This window comes from Lissotriton helveticus, chromosome 3_1 (assembly GCF_964261635.1).
Source record: "Lissotriton helveticus chromosome 3_1, aLisHel1.1, whole genome shotgun sequence".
In the NCBI taxonomy this organism is placed as follows: Eukaryota; Metazoa; Chordata; class Amphibia; order Caudata; family Salamandridae; genus Lissotriton; species Lissotriton helveticus.
Genome location: NC_136061.1, coordinates 1,009,565,447 through 1,009,588,792, shown reverse-complemented (window position 1 = coordinate 1,009,588,792; position 23,346 = coordinate 1,009,565,447). Strand labels below are relative to the sequence as shown.

Genomic DNA, 23,346 nt, shown 5'->3' with positions numbered 1-23,346 from the left:
GTGGAACTTCAAGGCAGTCACCTCTGATTTCAGTTCAACTATGGAGGCCTCCGCCACCAATATGTGCTCCACCATCTTGCGTTGGTCTACTCTGCGCAATTTGGCTTTGTTGTAAACCGTATCATTTTTCTCCTTTAAAACAGTGAGGTAAACCTGAACAGCCGCCATCGTGTCCACTTTTTGCCTGGTCAATCCCCGGGGGCCAGTTCAGCAATCAGACTTCTTGGGCTGGAAGGGAATAAAAGGGGTTGGGCCCGGCATCAGCCATGCAAGAACACTATGGTGCCCACAAGGGCAGGAAAACAGAGCCCTCTCCTTCGAGTCGGAGGTGCTAGGTAAAATCCGCAGGTCCGTTAATGCTGGGAAAGTAGACAGTCCAGCGTGTGCCATCCACTCAGGCCCCCCACCATCCAGCATAGGACCCAGGAGTCATCCGGCCCCCACAGCAGGTCTCCACAGGTCAACTCCTTCCGACCGCTGAGGCAGTGCGGTGTAAACGCCGGCCCGCCAAGTAGCAGCGAGGGGATCTGGAGGCAAACTGTAGCACACCCAGGATGGTCGGACCCCCTCCCGGACTTCCAGGAGGGTTGAGATTTGAGCCCCTGGGGTAGCGAGGCTGCAGGATTAGGTCAGATGGGCCAGGAGCTCTCTTAGAGAGTGACCACTCTGGCATCTTGCCTAGGCGACGCCCCAAAATTTCAGTTTGAAGTCATGTGCATTAGGTTGTTTTATCTGCTATTTCAAATTTGAAAATTCTGAATAATGTACAGTATTTTTGCAACTACATTATGTAAGGATAGGAAATGCCCAGTGGGTTATGAATGTCAAAGACTATGCCAGTAGAACCCAGATGACCATTCTTTGTTGCCACAAAGATACTTTTGTTTGGATTCGATCTGTAGACTCTCTGGTTGCAAATATTTAACTCACATTCCAAGTGGTGGTGTTCAGCTTAAAAAAATGTAATCAGGCAACCCTTTGTTTCAGGTAGGCCGACTCTTGACCTGTACTAGAGACTTAAAACACCTTATTAGTTTAATCGCCTATAACTTGTCTATGGCCTTAGGCATGGTTGAGCACTCAACCCTTTATTCCTTGCTTCATTTACAAGTTAGGATTTTCAATGATGCCTTATTATAAATCAGTTGTTTTAATCTAATTGACTATATATAGGTACACTCAGGCCCTTTGTCTCTTCACCTATTCCGTTTACTCCTACAAGTATTCAGATTCTCAACCGTTTCCCATTCTTTTTAACATATACATGATCACTTTTCAGCTCAAATTAAAGGTGTTTATATTTAGACCTTGATCAAGTGGTAGAATGTTCCAAACCTGATAGCACATAGGTTCACCAGCATGTCACTGGATTGAAAAAATGGTATGCCATCCTCACTAGTTGCCTTGGAGCACTCAGACTGTGAATGAAAAAACAGATATCTTCTCAATCCTTCAAATTAGTCTTCTTTTAGTCCAGATTTAGCAAATATGTAATGTTCTAGCCAGCTAACCTGTTTTGTCAAATGGGTGTAACCTGGTGACTTCATCAGGGCTGGGAAAAGTAAGTACAGTAAGTCTCACTTGATGATATGTAAAAGATTATAGTGTACTTGCGTGATTGCCAACACCAAAGGACAGGAATTGTATATACCTAATCTGATATCCATAAATGTGTTCCAAGTTGCAAAGTGTGGTAAATAATCGATTATAGTATTCAAAATGTCAAATCCGTTACAGATCATATAGGCTGATAGACTAACATGCTAGTACTTACTTTTTTTTCATCTGTGTTAAAAATTAAAGCTCTTCAATGTAAAGTCAAAACTGTGAACGTTAGATGCTCTTCATTTTCTTCAGTGCGCTGTATAAATGTGTTTACACATTAAAATATGTGTTTAATGCCCTGTGTTAGGTGTTCATCGCACATTCAAGTATTTCAGATTATATTTCTTGTGTTTATTTAATGTATTTGTGATATTATAACCAGAGTCGTGAGTGACGTGGGCCGTACGATCAAAGTCCTTGCACACCCGTAGGTGGTCGTGAACTGTATTGGAAGAATGTTGGCTTCCTTTTTTCCATGCAAGTCATGCATCACACAGCACGTGGTATCGTTAAATTCTCTTTACCACAAAGGTCACGGATCCAAAGCTTCTAAAGCTGAACTGTGCACTTACCATGGGCGGAAGTTGTTCTTCTAAACCACGATGAGGCACGTAGTGCTGGGGGCCTTTGCTGCTTTACTGTGCCTTGTTTCTAGAAGTCCAGCATTTTGTCATTCTCGGAAAATGTACTACTGTCCACAAGCACTAAACCTCACAAAGAAACAAAGATATGTACTTTCTGCACATTGAGGGCAGTGGAAATTGAGAGGGAGCATATACTTATGTCGGTCAGTAGTTAACAGTCAGTTAAATGCAGCCAAACTGCAGTAATAATTGATTTTAGGGGCAGTTTGTGGCCATGTTGGTTAATTTCCCCCGACTGTAATTCAGTCCCCAATTTAAGTGATAGATAAACCCATCAGCCTAATTAAAGACAACCAAACATTTCCTATTTTTGTAGGGCAAAAACAGCTCTTCACGTTGAAGTCAAACATTGGCACACTGCTTCATGCCATTTATCCTGTAACTGAAAATATGTAATACTTCAGAGATGCTCGTTACATTTCGCTAATGTTCCCCCTTAGTCCATATATCTTTTTTCAAAACTGCAAATGACCGGTTTTATTGCAGCTGCAAATTAGATTGGCAGGCAATTGTAAAACAAAGTAAATGGTAAAATTCAAAATCACAAGAGCTGAAAATAGATTGGTCCCTGCGAAACGAGCTAAATGATTTTAATGTGAATGTAGACACACGCACCCCCCCCCCCCCCGCCCTCCTTTCTGTTATGGCACCTTTTACTAATTGAAAATTAGGAATTCCCCTGGCTGAGACCTGTCGTACAATGAAGAGTCAAAACTCGGTGAACTGTGGTCGAGGGTCCCAAATTTTTTCTGTATTATTGGTTTAGCCAAATGATGCTCAGAAATGCCTTCAGACACCTTCCCTCTTGATGTGACGTAGGTTCCTGAGTACCTCCGTTCTTTTGTCACATTCTGCTCACGGGGGAAGCAGAGGACGGAAGCCTTTGATTGGTGCAGTTTAACCCATCCGTTACCCCTAGGCTGATTTTAGCCTGAAGGGGAGATCTGCTGAAAGGGACCGTGGCTGAGCCTGCTGTTCATGTGACCTCCGTGTGAACTGCGGCTGACAGCAGGAGGCCTGCTTGGGGGCGAAAAAGCTCCAGGCGCGTAGGTAAAGGAGTTTTTTTGGGGAGGTGGGTGCGTGTGGGCACACACAACATTTGTCGTAATGTATATAAACTGCGGAACGATTTGTTTTTCTAAATTCGGATTCCCCAGTGCATACATTTTACAATTTTTCTTATTTTGCGTTTTTTTTTTAAATTTCTTTCCCATCAAATCCAAAATGTTGTTATGGTTAGGACTCATTAAAATTGATTCTTAACTACCAACATTAGGAAGGTGAGAAACAGGACAAGCTTTGTTAGAAAAAGAGACGAGTATCTATAGAAGTACAATGGGCAGAATAACGTTTTAATAACTACTTAAGAAGAATCATCAAGTTAAACGGCTAAACTCGGTAGTTTTACTAAGAAACACTTGAATGGGGTGTAAACCTTTCTGGCAATAAATACTTTATGCACAACGTCTCCAATTCAAAAACAAAGGCGGATTTACAAAGGGAAATAAAGATTTGTGTAAGATATGCTGCATTTGTGCATTTATGTTGCACTCCCAAATTCAACCCACATGCAAAATGTGCTTTCCCTGCATTCACAGAAGGATGGACTGAAATCTGCACCTAACATACTACTTTTCTCCCACCGCAGTGCTGAACAAGCACAGGCGTGTTCAGGGGAAGTCACAGCACTGAGATGGGTCTACTGATTACATGTTGCTCGCAGAAGCGAATGCATAAGAGAACAGTATGGGCATGCCAGCTTCTTTTTTGGGCTGGCGTTAGCCAAGACCTTTTGATTTTGTTAAAATCATTTATAAAATATACTTAGGAGGGCTTTTAGCCAGCTCTCTTCATACATTGGTTGGTTAGAGTGGTATTCACTTTTTTTTTTCTACCCACTACACCATAGGGCAGTGGATCAGCCCACTCCAGCCGTTGACTAACTTCCCTCTGAGTGGTGGCGTTCTGCTCCTTCACAAAGAGCACATCCTCACACAAAGTAGTTCATTCAGCACGATGGACAACTGTAGCAATGTGAAAGCAATTTTTTTTATTTAACTAATGTTTTTAATTTATGTTGGCCAAGGCCTAGAACCTACCCCAACAATGCAAGTTTGCAAAAATATGACAAAACAAGCATTGACATAGCTAAAGGGAGGAAGCCAACACCGGCCCTATTGACTATGCTTGTGCAGTATCTGGAATTACACCCAGCCATTCTCAAGCTGAAGGTTCTGAAAGTGAATTGGGACCTTGGGTGAAAAAACAAACGCAGCTCCATGTTTGTGACAGGCATTTTACCTTATGCACTTTTGCGGCTTTTTTGTGTGCTCTGGAGCCGGACTTTTTAAGTCTTTTGTATATTGCTGCATGCTGCCAAGCCCGTGTAAGAATTTCCACACTTGTTTCTGGGGATATAAAAACGAATGTTTTCATCCAAAGTCTTTGATTTGGTCGACCAAACAACATTGCACACATAGGATTTGTTTCTCGCTCTCAATAAAGAGGCCTGTTTTAAACCCCCCCACTGCCTCGAATAGAGTATCCCTGTCCACTTCTAAAGCTTTCTGCAGCCTGTATGATCAGCCATGTAGGAACTCTGTCACAAGCGGGGCCACACCCCAGGCTCTTTTTTTTTTTTTGCGACTTAAACTAGCAAGCATCCAGTTATATTTGTTTATTTGAAGAAATCTTGCAGCACCTCTGTTATATTTGAATGGCCATTCTAAGGTGAGTAGCAGACCATGGGTAACATGCTGACCACTAGTTCTACCACCCTCATCTTGATGGTGTTTTTCATTTCAGTGCTGTTATGTCACTCGGCACCTGTAAGTAGTTAATGCCAGGCTGCACACTCTGTGCAGTGCTTCCGATGGATGCCTGACTGCATTTAAAAGAAGCAGCACCCACTTACTGCCGTGGGTCTATGAAGGCATTTTAGTCCTTTGATTATCCACCTCGCTCTCTCCTCACTTCCTGCAGGGTAGCGATTACAGAACTTATTCCAGTTCTCTGGTCCTCTGCTTGGCATGTATGGTACCATTTGTTGTACATAAAATATCTCATGTAGAGAACCTTGGTGATGTGTAAATAGATGTCTAAAGCATTTATTTTATGAGTGCCTTTATATACATTTATCATTTTTTTCACAATGTAAAATAGTGAGTTACCTAAATAGGGGTAGTATCCGATCCTTAGCCTTCGATCTGAGGTGGCTGTAAATTGTGGTTGCTAAAAATGCCCAGAGGACATTTTTACTCAGGGTTTCTGCATGTTTGAAGGGGGACTCAAGTTTATGTCTTCCAGACTGGTAAAACAGTGTATTTTTTCCCCTTTGTGACATGTTTTGCCCACACAAATTTCTCCACTAGTAATACCTGTTGGAATTTGCATGAGAAAAAACCTGGGTAAATATGCAGTTTGTGTTCAACTTGAAATCCAAAATTGCCCTCGATATCAGATTTATCCCGGCACACTGCATGAGGCTGAAAGTTGTCAACTGACCCTTAATGTGCGCCATTTCCTTGGATGTGTTTTCATACCGAAAAGTACTCCCATTTTCAGCCAATCAACTCATTATTGAAATGTAGTTTTCTTTCTTTAATTACTGCAGGCAAGGTGCCTTTCATTCAGGTAGGAAATCAGGTGGTCTCAGAGCTTGGTCCCATCGTCCAGTTTGTAAAAGCAAAGGTAAGAAAATACTTGGTCTGTGATGTCATTACGGTTATTGCTTTTTTAAAATAATGTATTACCAAAGGCAGCCTTATATGCTTGAAGAAAAGTTTTATTGTACTCATGTGTCTGGTCATAATTCCCTATCCTATATGATAGTGGGAATATAATGATTGCTTTTCCATTAAACTTTCTTTCTCCTTGTACTTCATACTACAACACACTGAAGAAATATCTGAGGGACTCATGGTTGGTGCATAGGCAACATAAACAAAATGTTATCTTGTGTTGAGCTATTTATTGTGCTCTTTTTAAAAATGGGAGGTCCAAATTGTTCTATATTTCGCCGATAAGTCATCCACAAAAGTTTCTTCACCACTTGAATTGGAAAGTCCTTTGTTTAATTTCTCATCAAGCTCAGCCACAAGAGACTTTGAAGTTTTTTTTTTCATGCGAGTTCAGGTTGGAAATTCGTGCTCTGAGGAAGCAGAGGAATGTATTTTAAAAGGTATGAAATATAGGTTGGCACTCATTAGATCCTTTCTGTTCTAATGGATGCTTTCTGTTTCATGACCAGTTTACAACTTCCAATAAACCTGTGTTTAGCTGGATTCTTAGAAACGTATGCCTGTGCGATAATTAGTTTTCACATTAAAACTGTTTGATCTTCATGCCAAAGTGTGATTACCTTAAAGTGGTAGGAGAGACTTGGGTGATAGGAAACCGAAACCACAAGAGCTTAAAACAGGGTACAAGATGGAGGGCATGGCCTTGCGAAAGAAGTTGTCTTTAAATATAACCCTTAGGTTGCAGCAGGTATAGGGTACAATGTGGGCAAGCCCGTTTTAGATGTCAGAAAGCCAAGGAAGGAGTTGGAGTGTTGGTGGTAGAGCGGATGAGGGAAGAATGTATAAAGATGAATGGTGGCAGTGAGGGGAATAAGTGTTCAGATAGAGACGTAGAAGTTAAATAACATGTTGTAAGAGATACTAGGACAGGCTAGAGAGTCTCAGGGAGAATGAAGGCTACTTGTGCCTCTCCGCCCCAACGCCCAAACAAAGCTTGGATTCAGAACTCTTTTGTAGTCTCACTTAAATATATTAAACTGTGGCCCCGCAGCTGAGGGTGAAGGAGGGAAGATGGGATGGGGTGAAGGTAAGATGTGATGGGGTGAGGGAATGAGGGAGGAAAGTTGGAAAGGCATGGGAGCAACATACTGTGCAGACCTGTAGGAGGAAAGATGCACCAAGGGCAGGGTAGAAGCACCTGCTAAAATTGTGAAGGCTTGTTCCTAGAAATTGGTTAGTCAGGTATGGCTTAATCTAGGCTCAAAACCACATCTAACATCTCTAGATGGCTGTGGGTAGGCCCTTTTGAACTGAGGAGTGGTACGTTGGTTTCGGCATGTTTCGTACATGAGGAAGATGTAAAACAATTAGCCTGTCTTGTTTGACACCAGGATTTCAGAATTTCATGTGGGCAACAGGCTGTGGAATAAGTTTGATTGAGACTTGTTCTTAATACCATCTTGTACTCGGTTTGCAGGATCTAGAATTGCTAGTCAACGAATGTTAGCCTTTGTGAAAGATGCCTTAACAATTCTGTTGTTCCATTCCTCAGTCGTGTTACAATATTGGCCATGCTGAAAGTAACAGTTGTCTCTTCTGCATGTTGCATAGCAAACGGCTCTGCTTCATACTCCAAACTCCAAATGAAACAAGTATTGGTTTTAACCATGATTTCTTTTCTTGGACTAGAATTCGGGCGGCCAAAAAACAGAAGATATACCATGTCTTCCGTTTGCCATACTTTACAAATACACTAGCATGAACTTCAGTTTAAATTAGTCCACACATGTTTCTTAGATGCATCATTTCCTGATATTTCTATAGGCCAATGTTCATTTTTTGTACAGTTTACCATAGTTTGGAGATCATGGAAAGCCTTTTCATTATCAATTATTTTAGTATTATGCTCCTCAAAATTCTGTTTTATAATTCCACAATTCCTTGAGTGAAGTAGTTAGATTCATTGGCAAATCGCAAAAGAATAGAGAAGCATATTTTAGCTAAAAACATAAACATAGTGAAATTTGCACAGATTTTAACAAATTTGAATCTTTGCTTTATGCCACGCTAAATTTATGTCTCCATGGGGGCAGGAGAGATGGAAAAATGGGCCAAAAATGGGACAGTATGGGCAGGCTAGAGGAAATGAGGGAAGAGTTTGTGGTTAACTGTTTACCAAAACACTAGTATCTTGGACAGAGCAGTAGTGTGTGATGGATCATGTACTGTAAAAGTCCAGAAAGGATTATGGATGATAGTGGGAAGACTCGGGCTATTAGAACTCAGGGTACATGGTTCAAGTGATTCTAGGAAAGGTCCGAGAGGGCCAGTAGACTGCATCCCATCCCCTATCCAGACTGTCTTTGGACAGACACATGATGTAGGCCATTCCTAGTAGACACAGTTGCGGGTTTTCCAGTTCACCTATATATAGTTAGTTTCTTTTCTTTATATTAGAAGATAGTTTTTCTACAGAATTTGAATACAGTCCAAATACAACGCTTGCCTTTCACAAAAGTGAGATTAAATACTTTTTTGGAGTTTCGCCGAGTAATATTTAAAATGTTGCCGTAACTACACCACCAAAACGGTACAATTCAATTAGTCGCAATTAAAAGTATTGGATTTGTGTGTAATAGACCTAAATAGCAAAACTGACTTCTGCAAATAATCCCTAAGACCCTCTGTAGCCCAAGATACCCTGTGCTGTACTCTCCTAATTCCAGTTGAACTGGAATGTCTGCCTGAGGGGAAACTGGAAACAAGGCAAGGGAGAAAGAGAAAACATCACCGTTTTGGGAGGAACAAGAAATATGAAATGAGGAATACATTGGCTTTCAGCAGTAGCAAATATTTACATTAGCAAGAATATAAAAAATAAACAATTCACCACCATTAGGGCTGGTGGTGATGCTGAGCTTTTTAGGTAGTTAGTGATTGGTTCCAACAAAAATGTCAGCAGAAGTGGATTATTGAACAAGCACGAAGAAACTAATAGGAACATGAAGAACAAAGTCCATTCAGACTGAAAAGACAGCAATAACAAAAATAAAAAGATGAAGTGGGCGTAAAGGTAGTGCTCATGCTATAGAAGGAGCAGGCATAGCAAATCTACTCAATGCGTTGTCAGGTAGTGTGCCGCTGTAATCATCCTACTTTTATTTTGCCTCCCTGTATAAGAACACAGTTGAGGAAAAAGAATGACAACCTGTTTTGTGACCACCATTATGAATTATGCTTGTGTTCATAGTTCTCAGGCTTCACAATGTTTCCATCACAAGGAAGACAGTCTTCTTGGTGTTCCTGCCCAATGCCGTCACCATAGCTGCCAGTCTTCTTGTGTGCTGACATGAAATATGGATACTGGCAAGCAATGTTGGGTCATGATCGTGTCACATGCAAAGCATGAGGAGTGTGTTATGGGTATCGTTTACCTTTCAAGACCAAAATGAGGGTGACCTACATATATGCGTTGTTGTGCAATATGAGTAGCAGAAACAAAGTGTGTGGTCCCTCAAAACATTTTTTTTGGCATATTATGGGGTTACATCCAAGATGATTGAGGTACATTCTCCTGCTTTCATTCCAGCTTTCCCTCATTCGTTCACTGTAGTCTTTCTTTCCAGCCTTCTGACTCTGCCTTATCTCGCACCTTCTCCCCAGTTCTCTTCCTTCTGCCCCAGCTAAGCAGCCACTAAACTTCTTCACTCCTGGTGCTTACTTCCTTTCCAGCCCTTCTTTCCCTATTTCTACTTAAGTACCCTTAGCCATACCTTAGTCCGACTCATCTCTCCCTCCTTCACACACACTCTCCTTCCTTCACCAAGATCTTCTTTCCCTGTGCACAGAAAACCCTCCTTCACTTCTGCACCCCTCTTCCTTCATTCCCCAGCTTTTCTTTCCTCCCACATTCAGGTGCTGCTCCCTCTTCCAGTTTATTGACTTCATCCTATCTATTCTTCCTCTCTATTTGTTCCAAATGGTCTGCCCTTTCTTTCCTCTACATCCTTTCATTGTAGCTCTTTTTCTTTCATTATCTGCAGCTCTCTTTTCCCTCCGACACCATACTGTATGTTTTTGGCACTTCCAGGTCCTCAGTGACCTAAATAGCGAGTGTGAATTGGAAGCCACCGTGAGACTAAGGGCCATATGTACAAAATTAAGGGTTTGCGATTTCCAAATAGCAAATTTGTAGAAATTGCTAATAAGGCATCGCAAAATGATATGTATGTAACAGTGGATTCCACTAATATCAATTTCTACAAATTTGCAATCGCAATTAGGAAATCGCAGTTTAGGAAATCGTAAAGGAAATTAGGAAAAGTTGCATCCTGGATGAAGAATGATGATGTCAGACCAGAAAGTTAAGAAATACAGGCTGCAGCCACAATCCAGAAGCCTAGCAAGGTGCTGGAAGGAAGGAGTGCACCTGTCTCCCCACTGGCAGTGGAATACACCATGTCCAAGGAAGATGAAGACCAGGATTCTAGGAGGAGGAAGTGCAAGGTCAAGTTCTCTGAAAAGAGTTGGAGCTTCTCACCGAAGAATGTGTAGCACATATGCACCAGCTATTTGGGAAGGCTCCATTTACTGTTCCTGAGAGCCAGAAGACCAACATGTGGAACATCATCTTTTGAGAAGGTGAACTCTCTTGGTGTCACCCAGAGGACCATATCAGAGATCAGAAAATGTGGTGGATCCTTCAAACACCTTCTCCCATTCCCATGGAATCACTGATCGAGGGGACACTGGAACCAGAAAGTGTGATGGCAGTGTCCGACATTGACACCTCCAATGCTCCAGACACCAGCCAGGGTATGTCAGCTCCCCTTTACTTACTTAACATAACATATGTTTGTAATTCCTCAAGTAAAACATCACAGCAAACAAAACTATTTTGATGCTTGCTGTACCTTGGCAATGCATCATGGAAGTTGTAGTACACCAAAGTTGCATGCTGTACTTTGTGCTGATGACTACTCTAACATCTTTGTACATCATAAATATGTCACAAACACATTAAGCACAATTACAACAATATATTGAACAAGTATTAACTATTAATTTACACTTAACTATATACATGCATTTCCACGTATCACACCCAGGACGTGTCAGAAACAATTGAAACTGAAGAAGCTACTGACACATGTGGAAATGGAGGACATCACAATAGCAACTTGTAAAGGTTGTCCTGGGGTGGTAGGGGTTGGTAAGAAGGAAACCGCCAAACGAATGGGCTGTTCAGTCCCTTTGGGGTTTATTAAATCAAGAAACAGGAAACAAAGCAATAAGTCTCGTAATGTCAACAACAACTGAAGTCTGCCTGCTGATCTCCCGTCGTCAGTAGACCTCGTGCCGGATCCCAGGTCTTCAGGCTCCAGAGACGCTCAAAGGAAAAGGAAAAGAAAGAATACGCCAGGTTACTGGCGTGGTCGAGACCAAGCGTGGCGAGGGGGGGGGGGAATAGTGAAGGGGATCACCAGGGACCACAACCGTGCTCTTGCAACCCGTGGAGGTGGTGGCGCTTGCACGCAGTCTCTCCCTCTCGTGACTACCCCGCCGCCCTCTACCCGTTCCCTCCCTCCGTGACAAACACTCCCCTTATGCGCGCCCGTACCTTGCGGAGCCACACTTCTCCAGGTGAGGTGTGGCTGGGCGGAGCGTGGTTCCGTTGGCCTCCCGGCTTGTCCTGCGGTGGTCTGCCGGCTGGTCCTGCTTCAGGCTCGGGCAATCCAGCTCCCGCGTCCTCCCGTGCAACGGCGAACCCCACAGTCGCTTCCTCTGCTGCTCCTGCGTTCGCGCTGTTCCGCTCAAACTCTCGCGCTATCAGCGCCGTCGAAGTCACGGATTGGTCAGCCGGGGATGACGTCGTAGACGTTGCTCTCGCTTCCGGGTAACCCCAAGTGGCCGCAGAGGGGGCGTGGCAGTCCTGCAGTCGTCGAGGCGGAAAGGAAGAGGGATAGTGGTCAGCTTGGTCAGCTTCGGACTCTTGGCAGGTAGGGACACCCTGACACATCCCTCCCCCAGGATTTCCCCGATCGGGGGAAAGAGGAAACCGGGACAGAAAGTCAGCGTTCCCCTGTTCGAGACCCTTGCGATGACGGACCTCGATTTGAAAGGGCTGTAGAGCCAGAAAGCACCTAAGGATACGGTCATTATGTCCACGATTCCTTTGTAGCCATGTCAGAGGAGCATGGTCCATATACAGGACAAAAGGTCGTCCTTCCAGATAATACTGGAGTTTTTACACACTCCAGCGGACAGCCAAGCATTTCTTTTCTATGGTGGAGTAAGCCTGTTCTCGGGGGAACAATTTGCGGCTGATAAAGAGCACTGGTCTTTCCAACCCCTCTGAGTCCTCCTGGGAAAGAACCGCCCGATACCCACCCCGGAGGCATCTGTCTGGAGAATGAAGGGTTTCTCGTAGTTTGGTGAAACCAAGACGGGCGAGGTGGTAAGGACTGTCTGTAGGGACCGAAAAGCCTTGGTTTCTTTGGGAGTAGGGGCTGGTAGCCTAGGAGAGGTGAGGGATTTCTTTAACAAGTCCGTGAGAGGTCCGGCCAGGTCCGCAAACTGTGGTATAAACCTCCTGTAACATCCGACCAGGCCCAAAAATGCTCTCAACTCTCTTTTGGTGTTGGGATAGGGGAGGTCTAGGATAGCCTTCACTTTCTCTGTTTGTGGTTCTATTAGTCCGTTTCCTAAAACGTAACCTAGGTATTTCACCTTTCTGAAGGCGACTCTGGTTTTCTTGGCATTGATGTGAAAGCCTGTGGTTCTTAGGCTAAGGAGGATACTCTCAAGGTGGGTTTTGTGATCTTCCCAGGTTTTACTATAGACGACAATGTCGTCCAAGTAAGCGGAAGAGTATTGTTGATGGGAGGACAAGACTGTGTCCATTACCCTTTGGAAGGTGGCCGGGCCCCATGCAGACCGAAGGGAAGAACGGTAAACTGATAGTGTCCTGAGGGGGTAGAGAAGGCTGTTTTTTCTTGGTCTGCTGAGTTTAGCGGAATCTGCCAATACCCCTTGGTGAGGTCAATAGTCGTGATATATTGGGCTTCACCAAGACGTTTCAGCAATTCATCCACACGAGGCAGTGGATACGCATCCTGCTTCGAGACCTTATTGACGGCTCTGAAATCTATGCAAAACCGGATACTCCCGTCTGGTTTGGGAACAAGTACTACCGGAGAACACCAGTTACTGTGTGAGGGTACAATCACTCCTGAACTCAACATCTGGTTGATCTCCTCTTGAAAGGCACGTCTTCTAGCTTCAGGGATCCTATAGGGTTTTTGTTTCACTACTGTCCCGGGTGGAGTGGAAATGGAATGTACCGCTATGTTTGTTCTTCCGGGTTGGTCAGAGAAAACATCGGTATAACGGAGAAGAAGGGATAAGACTTCCTCTCGTTGGGCTTCTGTTATGTCTGAGTTGATAGGAGTGTCAAGGACTGTATGGGGGACAGTCGTGATGGTTTGTACAACTTGTGGGGGTTTCCCTAACCACTTCTTTAGTAGGTTAATGTGATACATTTGCGTCTTATTCCCCTTTAAGCGCAGAATGTAGGTGGTTTTTCCGATTTTACGGATAACCTCAAAAGGACCTTGCCATTCTTTTCTGAGTTTGTGTGTAGAGGAAGGCAACAACACTAAGGCCCAGTCACCCACGTCTAATTCCCTCCATTTTTTTCCCTTGTCATAGAACGTCTTTTGTTTCTTCTGCGCTATGGCGAGATGGTCATGGGCCAATGTCCTCAGTTTATGAAGCCTAGTCTGGAGTTGTCGTGTATAGTCCAACAAGGCCTCCGCCTCGTGGGCTCCCTCCTTTTCCCAGCTGTCTTTTGTGATCTCCAGAAGTGTTCTTGGAGCACGGCCAAACAGTAACTCAAAAGGAGAGGTGCCTAGACTGGCTTGTTTTTGGCTCCGGAGGACAAAAAGGGCCAAGGGTAATAACTGATCCCAATGATTGCCATCCCCAGACAAAAGCTTCTTCAGGGTGAGCTTTAGACTACCGTTATACCTCTCCACGAGGCCATTCATCTGAGGATGGTAAACAGAGGTTTTAATGTGTCTGATTCGTAGTTGTTTACACACTTGGGCCATCAAGCGTGAAACAAACGGCGTTCCTTGGTCTGTGATGATTTCGCGAGGAAATCCCATTCTAGAAAAGACCTCTACCAATTTTTGAGCGATGGCTGTAGAAGTAGCTGCCCTGAGCGGGAAAGCTTCGGGATAACGAGTGGCATAGTCCACTAAGACCAAGGCATACAGATGTCCCCTTGCAGATTTAGGTAATGGACCTATGCGGTCCATACCAATCCTATCAAACGGTTTCCCTATGATGGGTAACGGATTCAGAGGAACCGCCGGGGGAACATAGGGGTTCCGTCTCTGACATATTTGACACTCCTGACAATAGCGGTGTATCTGTGCAAATACTCCGGGCCAAAAGAAGTGCTTTAGGATGGCCTGCCCTGTCTTTTCTGCCCCTGAATGTCCCGCCAGTAAATGGGCTTGTGCAAAAAAAAGAATATGGTCCCTGAAGGCAAGAGGTACTAAGAGCTGTGGTGCGTCATCTGGTTTAGCCAGTCTGTACAATAACCCGTTTTTCTCAACAAAGGTGGGATATGTCCTCTGTAGAGGATCCTCACCTGAACGGGCTATTTGCCAAGCGTTTGTTAGTGTGGCGTCGTTCAACTGTGCTGTTCTGAAGTGTGTATCCCTAGCCCAGGGTTCGGGAACAAGCAGAGCATTGCGTGGAACAGTTTGTAAGGCGTCGGACAGAAGGGCGGTAAAACCGGGGTTATCTGCTCCTATGATCACGGGTTCAGGTAGGGAAGCCATGACACCCACCACTACTTCTGTTTTAGTGCCTGCAGCGGTACAGAGGCTAATGGTGGCTACTGGGTACTCCCTAACGTCCCCATGAACGCAGCAAATGTGCACCGTCTTCCCTGGCATTAGACAGGAAGAAGGGACGAGTTCCTGTCGGACTACAGAGTGCCTACACCCAGAATCTAGTAAGGCCCTAACCACTTTCCCGTATATAGTCACACTCACATAGAAGACTGGTCCTGTCTCTTGCGCGAACAGTAGTGAATATGGAGCATAACTGACGTCCATGGGTTCTTCGTCTTTCTCCTTTGTTTTTTTTCTGCAAAACCTCGCTATATGACCCCACTCACCACAGTCATAGCATTGGGGACCAGGATTGGGTTGCAGGTCAGGTTTGGGAAAACTTGGCCGTGGTGGTTCAAACGGGGGTTTTGGGTACTTCTTTTCGGTTTTTCCTGGCAGAGGTGTAAGAGGTTTCTCTGGTTCTCTGATAGGGGGACGCCCTTGGGCACGGGCATACGACGTGGCCATTTCAATGGCGTGTTCCAGAGTCAACACTGCGTGCTGCTTTAACCAACGCTGGGTGGCCATAGGGCAGTGCCTCAAGAAATTGTTCTAGGTAAATCTTATTCATCACATCGTCTATATTTCCCTCCTGTGGCTTCAGCCACAGGTCGGCAGCTTCAGCCACAGGTCGGCAGCTGCTTTCAGTTTATAGAACAGAGTCTTAGGGAGATCCCCGGGTGTTCCCCGTTCCTGCCTGAACTTGAGCCTGTGGGTCTCTTCATCCACACCCAAACGGTCCAGGATATATTGCTTTACTACTGCATACACAGAGGTCCCATCTTTATTTATCATTTGATAGGCAGATTGGGCTTCTCCCGTTAAGAGAAGGGCGAGGTAAAAAGGCCATCGGTCTCCCGGCCATGCACTGGCCCTAGCAGCCCTCTCGCAATTCAGAAAGAAAGCCAGAGGGTCATCACCTGGGGTAAACTTCTGTAGAGGGACTACAGTCCCGGGTGGGGCGTTTGTCCTGCCTTGTCCCAACACAGTCATTAGTTGGTTCTGACCCTCAGCTAGTTTCAGTAGACTATCTGCCTGAGTTTGTATGGCAGTGGTAAAGGCTGTGCGGTCTGCTTCCGCCTGAGAAGAAGTTTGGCCAATTGCCCACTCGAGTTTGTCCTGGCCCTCTTTCATTTGCTGTATTAGGGCTTCCATCTTGTATCAGAGGATAGTTTGTAAATCCCACTTCTGACACCACTTGTAAAGGTTGTCCTGGGGTGGTAGGGGTTGGTAAGAAGGAAACCGCCAAACGAATGGGCTGTTCAGTCCCTTTGGGGTTTATTAAATCAAGAAACAGGAAACAAAGCAATAAGTCTCGTAATGTCAACAACAACTGAAGTCTGCCTGCTGCTCTCCAGTCGTCAGTAGACCCCATGCCGGATCCCAGGTCTTCAGGCTCCAGAGACGCTCAAAGGAAAAGGAAAAGAAAGAATACGCCGGGTTACTGGCGTGGTCGAGACCAAGCGTGGCGAGGGGGGGGGGGGAATAGTGAAGGGGATCACCAGGGACCACAACCGTGCTCTTGCAACCCGTGGAGGTGGTGGCGCTTGCACGCAGTCTCTCCCTCTCGTGACTACCCCGCCGCCCTCTACCCGTTCCCTCCCTCCGTGACAAACACTCCCCTTATGCGCGCCCGTACCTTGCGGAGCCACACTTCTCCAGGTGAAGTGTGGCTGGGCGGAGCGTGGTTCCGTTGGCCTCCCGGCTTGTCCTGCGGTGGTCTGCCGGCTGGTCCTGCTTCAGGCTCGGGCAATCCAGCTCCCGCGTCCTCCCGTGCAACGGCGAACCCCACAGTCGCTTCCTCCGCTGCTCCTGCGTTCGCGCTGTTCCGCTCGAACTCTCGCGCTATCAGCGCCGTCGAAGTCACGGATTGGTCAGCCGGGGATGACGTCGTAGACGTTGCTCTCGCTTCCGGGTAACCCCAAGCGGCCGCAGAGGGGGCGTGGCAGTCCTGCAGTCGTCGAGGCGGAAAGGAAGAGGGATAGTGGTCAGCTTGGTCAGCTTCGGACTCGTGGCAGGTAGGGACCCCCTGACACAACTCTTACGCCCATTACTCCAAATACAAGGAGAGCAACCATTGCACCACAATCAGACTTTGTGGACGGTGATGAGGGACAATCTCAAAGCAGTGGCACAACTACATCTGTGAGCAGGACACACAGACACTGTAGAGTCCAACCAGCAGCAGTCCACAATCACAGTGTGTGAGACAACATGGCTGACAGTTCTGCTGTGTTTGGTAGCCTGGAGAAATCCATCATCTCAGGACAGCGCCTGCAAACTAAACAAACTAAGACTGTTAATAGGTATCTACAAAGCATATCAAGGTCAATGCAGCAATTGCAGTAAAAGCAAGATCAATGGTTTGGTGCCATGGAGAAGGAACAACGGCTCTAAAGACATAGGCACAGGCAGTACATGGTACGCTTTGATGCCTTCATATTCAGTTAATCGATTGGCATAGCCATGACCAATTCTTGCAAGAAGACCTTTCAATCTACAAAATGACATTGGGGACTGCTGTCAGAATGTTGCATGTGTGCTAGTACAAGTGATCACAGCCCTTAAACATAGAGCGACACAACTGTTGGTCCCCAACACTCTGCCACCACCTGAGAGGGAAGACTGCTTTAGCATCAGTGCCACATCTATGTGAGGAGGGAGGCTGTACCAGGAGTACAAGCAGAAACACATCTGGATCTGATATGTCCTCTTTTCCTCAGGCTGGTGTTGGCGAGAAGGGAACTAATCCTTTGTTTTGTTTGTTATTATATACTTCGGTGATTTGTTGAAACAATGTAATATCCGCAATGGATACAGTTGATTTAGTAGAGAAACATTATTGTCACAGCCAAAATAAAAAATGATCTTTCAGTTATGCACTACACTTTACCATCATGTGTGATGTCAATTTCTTAGATGTTGTAATCATTCTTACCTCAAAAATAGTTGTTGGTAATCTCTATGCATTGAGCACGTACGTGTCTTGTCCTGCTGCAACTGTAGTGGTGGTAATTCTTCATCGGAGTCAGAATCAGACTCTATGATGATGTTGTGCATACCCTTCCTCATGGCGATACTGTGTAGAATGGCACATTTGGTGATGATTTTACTCAGGTCTGTAGTGCTCCACCGGTTTTGTGGAGGCAGCGAAGCCTGGACTTCAGCATCCCAAAGGTCCGTTCTATGATGGATCTTGTTGTCTTACGTACCCAGTTGTACTGCCTTTCACTTCCTGTTCTTAGAGTCAAGTATGGTGTGAGCATCCAAGGACGCAAGACATATGTACTGTCTCCTTAAAGAGCATGAGAAGGATAAACCATTAGGTCACATTACACAAACAGTTCTGGGCACTGTATGCATTGAGTCAACAATTCTCTTACCAAGTAAAAACACATTGTCAAATTCACCCTGAGACAGTTGGTTATGTATTCCACTGTGTCGGAACATGAAGGAGTGTTGGGGACTGCCTGGGAATCTGGCCACAAGGCCTGTTGTGAAGCATGAAGAATCCATCACACACTACCTGTACATTAAGTAAGTGTGAGTTTTTCCTATGTCTGTAGATCAATACTTTTGCTGAGGGGGGGGGGATATGTGGCAGTGTGTGTGCCATCAATACAGCCAATAACACTGGGGAACTGTGCTACCCACTAAAAAATGAATTTGGTTTATTGCAAACATTGAGGATATTTGTAAAATATATATATTGGTTAACGTTGCTAAACGTGATGTCCAGAAGCTTGCGAAGGAACCTGGAAAATGCACTTTGTGACACTCCTCTTGACACTGCTATGACCCCCTGGTAACTGTCAAAAGCTAGAAGGTTGAGACAAACACAATACCTGCACATGTGATGGGATTGCATTACTTCTGAGTGTTGGGTTCTGAAGCTGAGGTTGTAATTCAGCAACTAATTCCAGGATTACCTCACTACTGAGCGAGTTTGTACTTCTCGTATATGTCCTCCTCTGTCTGTTCAAATGATCCTCACCCTAAATATCCTCTATTGTCTCCTCCTCTGACTGCCAGCCAAAATCCTCATCCTCTTCCCCAAAACTTACAGAGCCGCTATTCTGAATGAGCCAGATGCATTATCGGTGCCTTTTATACTCTGCACCTGGTTACCATCTGATACAGATTGATGGTAATTGCATTTCCTAAATGGCCATTTTGTAACGATTTGCAATTAGAAAATCCTTTGTACATGGTGTTAGCGAATCGCTATTTGGAAATCCCTACTTGCGATTTCTTATTTAGCGATTTTCATACTGCGATTTCAGCTGGATAGAAATTGCATTTTGCACCACCGAAAATGCCTTTAGTACATTCGAAATGGCATTTTGCATTTCCTAACATCCTAAATTGTGAATCGCACCCTTAGAAATGCCAAATGCCTTTATACATATCGCCCTAAATGTCTTGCTATTTAAGGTAAACTGTGACTGGAAAACTACATTTGCTGGTGCATGGCGTTTGCAGGTAACTTGACAGCTCTAGGCTGTATTAGAAAATACTGCACAGCCCTCTACTTTGCGCCTTTTTGAAATGGGTGACAAATATTTGCTCTTCAAATATGCCAACAAAATAATATCAGCTCAAAGGGAGAGTCGCTAAAAAAATATGCGCTGTTGAATTTGGGTCTCAGACATAGATAGTTGGGAATTAATCTCCTTGATCACAGATCGGGAAGTGCTGTCTTGGTGTGTAGTGCGCTGTTTTGTTTCGCTGTGGGGAGCTGCATTAGGATCCATTTTTCTGAACACACTCTTTAATGCACAGTATAAGGGATGGAAGGGACTGCGAGGTCGTCGGAATGGCTGCAGTTCTCATACCAGCCGTACAGTAGTAGAATATGTGAAAACTTGGAAGACTCACAAGGTTGACATGCCGGGGCCATTTGCCAGTAAATGTTTGCCACTAAATTCGAAAGAGAAAGGAATAGCTAAACTTATACAGTGAGCATCTGCTGTCGAGTAAAGAATGGAATTGTTGCTGTGCGTGAGTTTATCTTAAAGTTTTAAACTTTCTCTCAAATCAGCATACTGCAATGCAGCAGTGGTGGCTTTTGCATTTTATACTGTCAGATATACCGTTACGGAAGCTACTACTCCTGACCCAACAATCCTACTGTCTATTTCAATATTACTGTAGTGTTCTACATTCGATTTGAGAGGCCATTGTAAATGCATTAGGTTGCAGTCGTCTGGACTGCTATTATGGTATTTAATTGGTCTTCCCAACTGGGCTGCTAAGTAGTCTTCAGAGGGTCTAAAAAGCAGTCTCCTGCCTGCTTACCAGAGTCGAAAGAGCAAACCACATCACCGTCCTCCCTTAGGGCTCTTCACGTGTTGCCAGTGAATAAAGGAGCTACATTTAAGGCCCTGTGCATCACTCACTATACAATCTGTTATCAGGATTCCTCTCTCCCTTTGCATGGTTTTCTTTCAGTCTCTCGGCTCTTTAATGCCAGCAAAAGAAATTGCTCGTTTTCAGCTATCTGAGGCAAGCTTTGCTTCTTTTTTATTTGGATGTAACCCGCTTGTACTCTTTTCCAGTTTCCCTTTGCCAAACTGGAGAGTAGGAACGTGAACAAAATGTGTTTACTTCGTGGTCCACCTTATCTTATAAACCAGTGGTTTCTTGTATTATTTTTTTGGTAATCTGTGATTAGACTGGTCCATCGAGTAAGCAAAGAGGGGGTGTAGAAGGTAACAACACAACCTGTTTCCAGCTCTCTCTCCCCCTACAAACAAAATCGTCTGTTTTTAGGTTTCACTCTGTGCTTGCAAGATCTCCTGTAAAGAAGAAAGAAATCTTAAAAAGGGCCCATTACTTACCTTTACTTACCATTGGTTGGCTCCCATGTCACTCTGGGTTCCATGCTTCCTTTTAGTCAGTGCTCTTCCTTGCCTACTCCTTTCTCCTTGGCTTTTTGTTCTTTGTCCATGCCATGGAGCTTGGACCAAGTACTGCTTCCATTGGCCAGTATCCTTACTCTGGCCACGGGCTCCTGCAGGTACTCATTTTTTTCTTTTCTTTTTTTAAAATTACTTTTGCGCATGCACTCTTTGAAAGTGCCTGTGTCAGCAGTTCCTTTCTTCACCCCCATCATCCTCCCACTCTCTGTGCTGTCCCTGGTTCGGCGTATCTGCATAATCTTACCCTGTTTCATAACAGCATGGCCACTTCATGTGGCACCCCATGCACACACGTACACTTACACTGTCAGTTTTTGTGGTACTCAGACACACTGTGCCGCCTTTACACACATGCACTTCATAAAACACCCAGACTGGCATTACTGCATTTACCCACACATGTGCTTCATATTCTGTTTATTTTAAACCTTGTTGAAATGCCTAACCGTCACTCAATCTTCCCGTCTCCTCTTTTATATACAACCGTATCGAGCTCAAACCCACTCAAGTGTGTATTCCCATTTGAGTCATATCTCTTTGATGTTCTTGGAATGGATATGAATGTGAGGAGAGGATGTGGCATAAAGTATGTGGCCAGAGCTGCTTACTTTGGACCTGGGAAACTGGGAACGTGTGCCGGTGTCGGCTCAATCAACATTCTGTGATTCTGGGCAAAGCACTTAACCTCCGTAAAAAACATGAATGTGTCCTTGTTTTAATGTAACACGCTCTGATTCCTTTATGCCAAGCATGGGCTATTTAACACTAAAAAAGTAAGTTGATGCGGGGTTTCCAGAATGTCTCTATTCCACTTGATATCTTTTCCTGTGTACCTGTGTATATTCTATGTACTAGCATTCATACCAAGTACTTGACATGCAGCTACTGTTTTATATGCCATGACTATGTAATGAATAAACTAGATAAAATCATGTTGATGACTTGTTGGGCTCAGCTTAGGTCTGTTTATTGTAACTTGTGGAACTTAGAACCAATGTTTAGGTTTGAGATCACAAACTAAAAGAGCACTTAGTTAAAATTCATTATAACTCGAATGTCCGGATCTCTCTGAGCAGCATGAAATGCATGCCTGCCAACTTGAAAAATAATCTCACCATGGGAAGAGGGGCGAGGCCTTGAAGGGGCGGAGCCTTTTCCAGGAGTTGGAAAGGACCTGAGGTCGTTAACAGCTGGGAACCTTGAGGAGTAATTGTGACATTCTGCCTTGAAAGGATTGCTGCCCTGTCAGTAGTTCAACCAGTCACGTGACACCTCCCATAAATGTTAGCTTTATTGTGAAGATAGAAAGACAGAATGCCATTTGTTGCTAGGCAGGAAATGTTGAAGTGGAAGGATTATTGCCAAACTCCTCAGGAGATATTTGTTGAGGGCTTGTTTCGTTCATTACCTGTGAGTAGTATTGAGGGAGAGATCTATCTCCGTCAGGCATGTAAAAAGATGACAAAGTATCCCAAGAAACATATCTGACAGCCCTGAAGAGAGAATTGTTCAAGAAGAAAGAATGTCTTTGCTGTGTCCTTTGCAGACTGAACTACATATTAAGGCCATAGCATTACAAGAGAGGCCAAAAGGATCAAGTGACTCGTCGAGAATGGAATATGCTGTGCCATTATCTCTGCAGTAAGTGGCTTTGGAAGTCAAAAGAGAATGGTGAAGAATTGAAGATGATAGACCAACAGGGCATCAAATATTGGGTTCTGTCCCAGCGGGGCAGTGATTCTAGTTTCTGGGCCATTGGAGTTACCTGCATATTCCAGAAATCCTGATTATCTTAGAGAAAGGTGCAGAATGATTCCACAAACTGGGAGAAAAAACAAACATTAATTGATGGCAGACTTTTAAAAATGTGTTGAGGATACCAATGAATGGTTTGTTTTTGGGTACATGTGTTCCTCCTTCACTGTACATTAGTTAAAATCCTGGTCCCAAAAAGATGCAACTGAAGCGTTGTGACTGGAGATATCTGACTGTTTTAACATTGGATCATGTAAGAAGGCAGTGATCTGCCCAGGGATCTTTCCCATCACCTGCTCTTACCAGGTGGTAAGTGGTAGTGGGGTGGCCAGTTTGAATTAGAGGGCAAAAGGGTGTTAGTCCATCTGTGGCCAATTCAGGGCGTGGGCCTGGTTCAGGGGACAATTATCGGTTCCCCCCTCTGGTGATGAAAGAGGTGTCAGAGGCCGGCCTCTACCCACAGCACCCGCAACTCCTCATCTGCAGGTTTATCAGGTGGTTCAGATCTGCACCATCAAAAATCGGGTCCAGTGTTTCTGTTCCCTGTATTTTCAAGGTCTGAAAAAGTCAAACCACTTGTATTTGCCTCCCGACACCTATTAATGGAATCCTTCCAGACGAGCGAAAAACTGGGCCGTGGATTGTGAAACCTTTGTAATAATTATGTAGCACTTCGATTGCATATAAATGGTTACATGTTGGTCCAGGATAGCCTCTTTTGAAAAATGTGGTAAACTGATTTTTGCTAGATATGCTGCTTTCGTGCAAGGTAAAG

The 23,346-nt window shown here is 44.5% G+C and overlaps 1 protein-coding gene across 1 annotated transcript in view; it reads left to right on the top strand.

Moving 5' to 3' along the window:
• Nucleotides 1–23,346, top strand: part of MTX2 (metaxin 2) — a 423,009-nt gene that overhangs the window by 249,232 nt on the left and 150,431 nt on the right. The window contains exon 5 of the mRNA XM_078681519.1: nucleotides 5,863–5,939. Coding sequence (XP_078537645.1) covers nucleotides 5,863–5,939 — 77 coding nt within the window. The remainder of the gene's footprint in view (nucleotides 1–5,862; nucleotides 5,940–23,346) is intronic.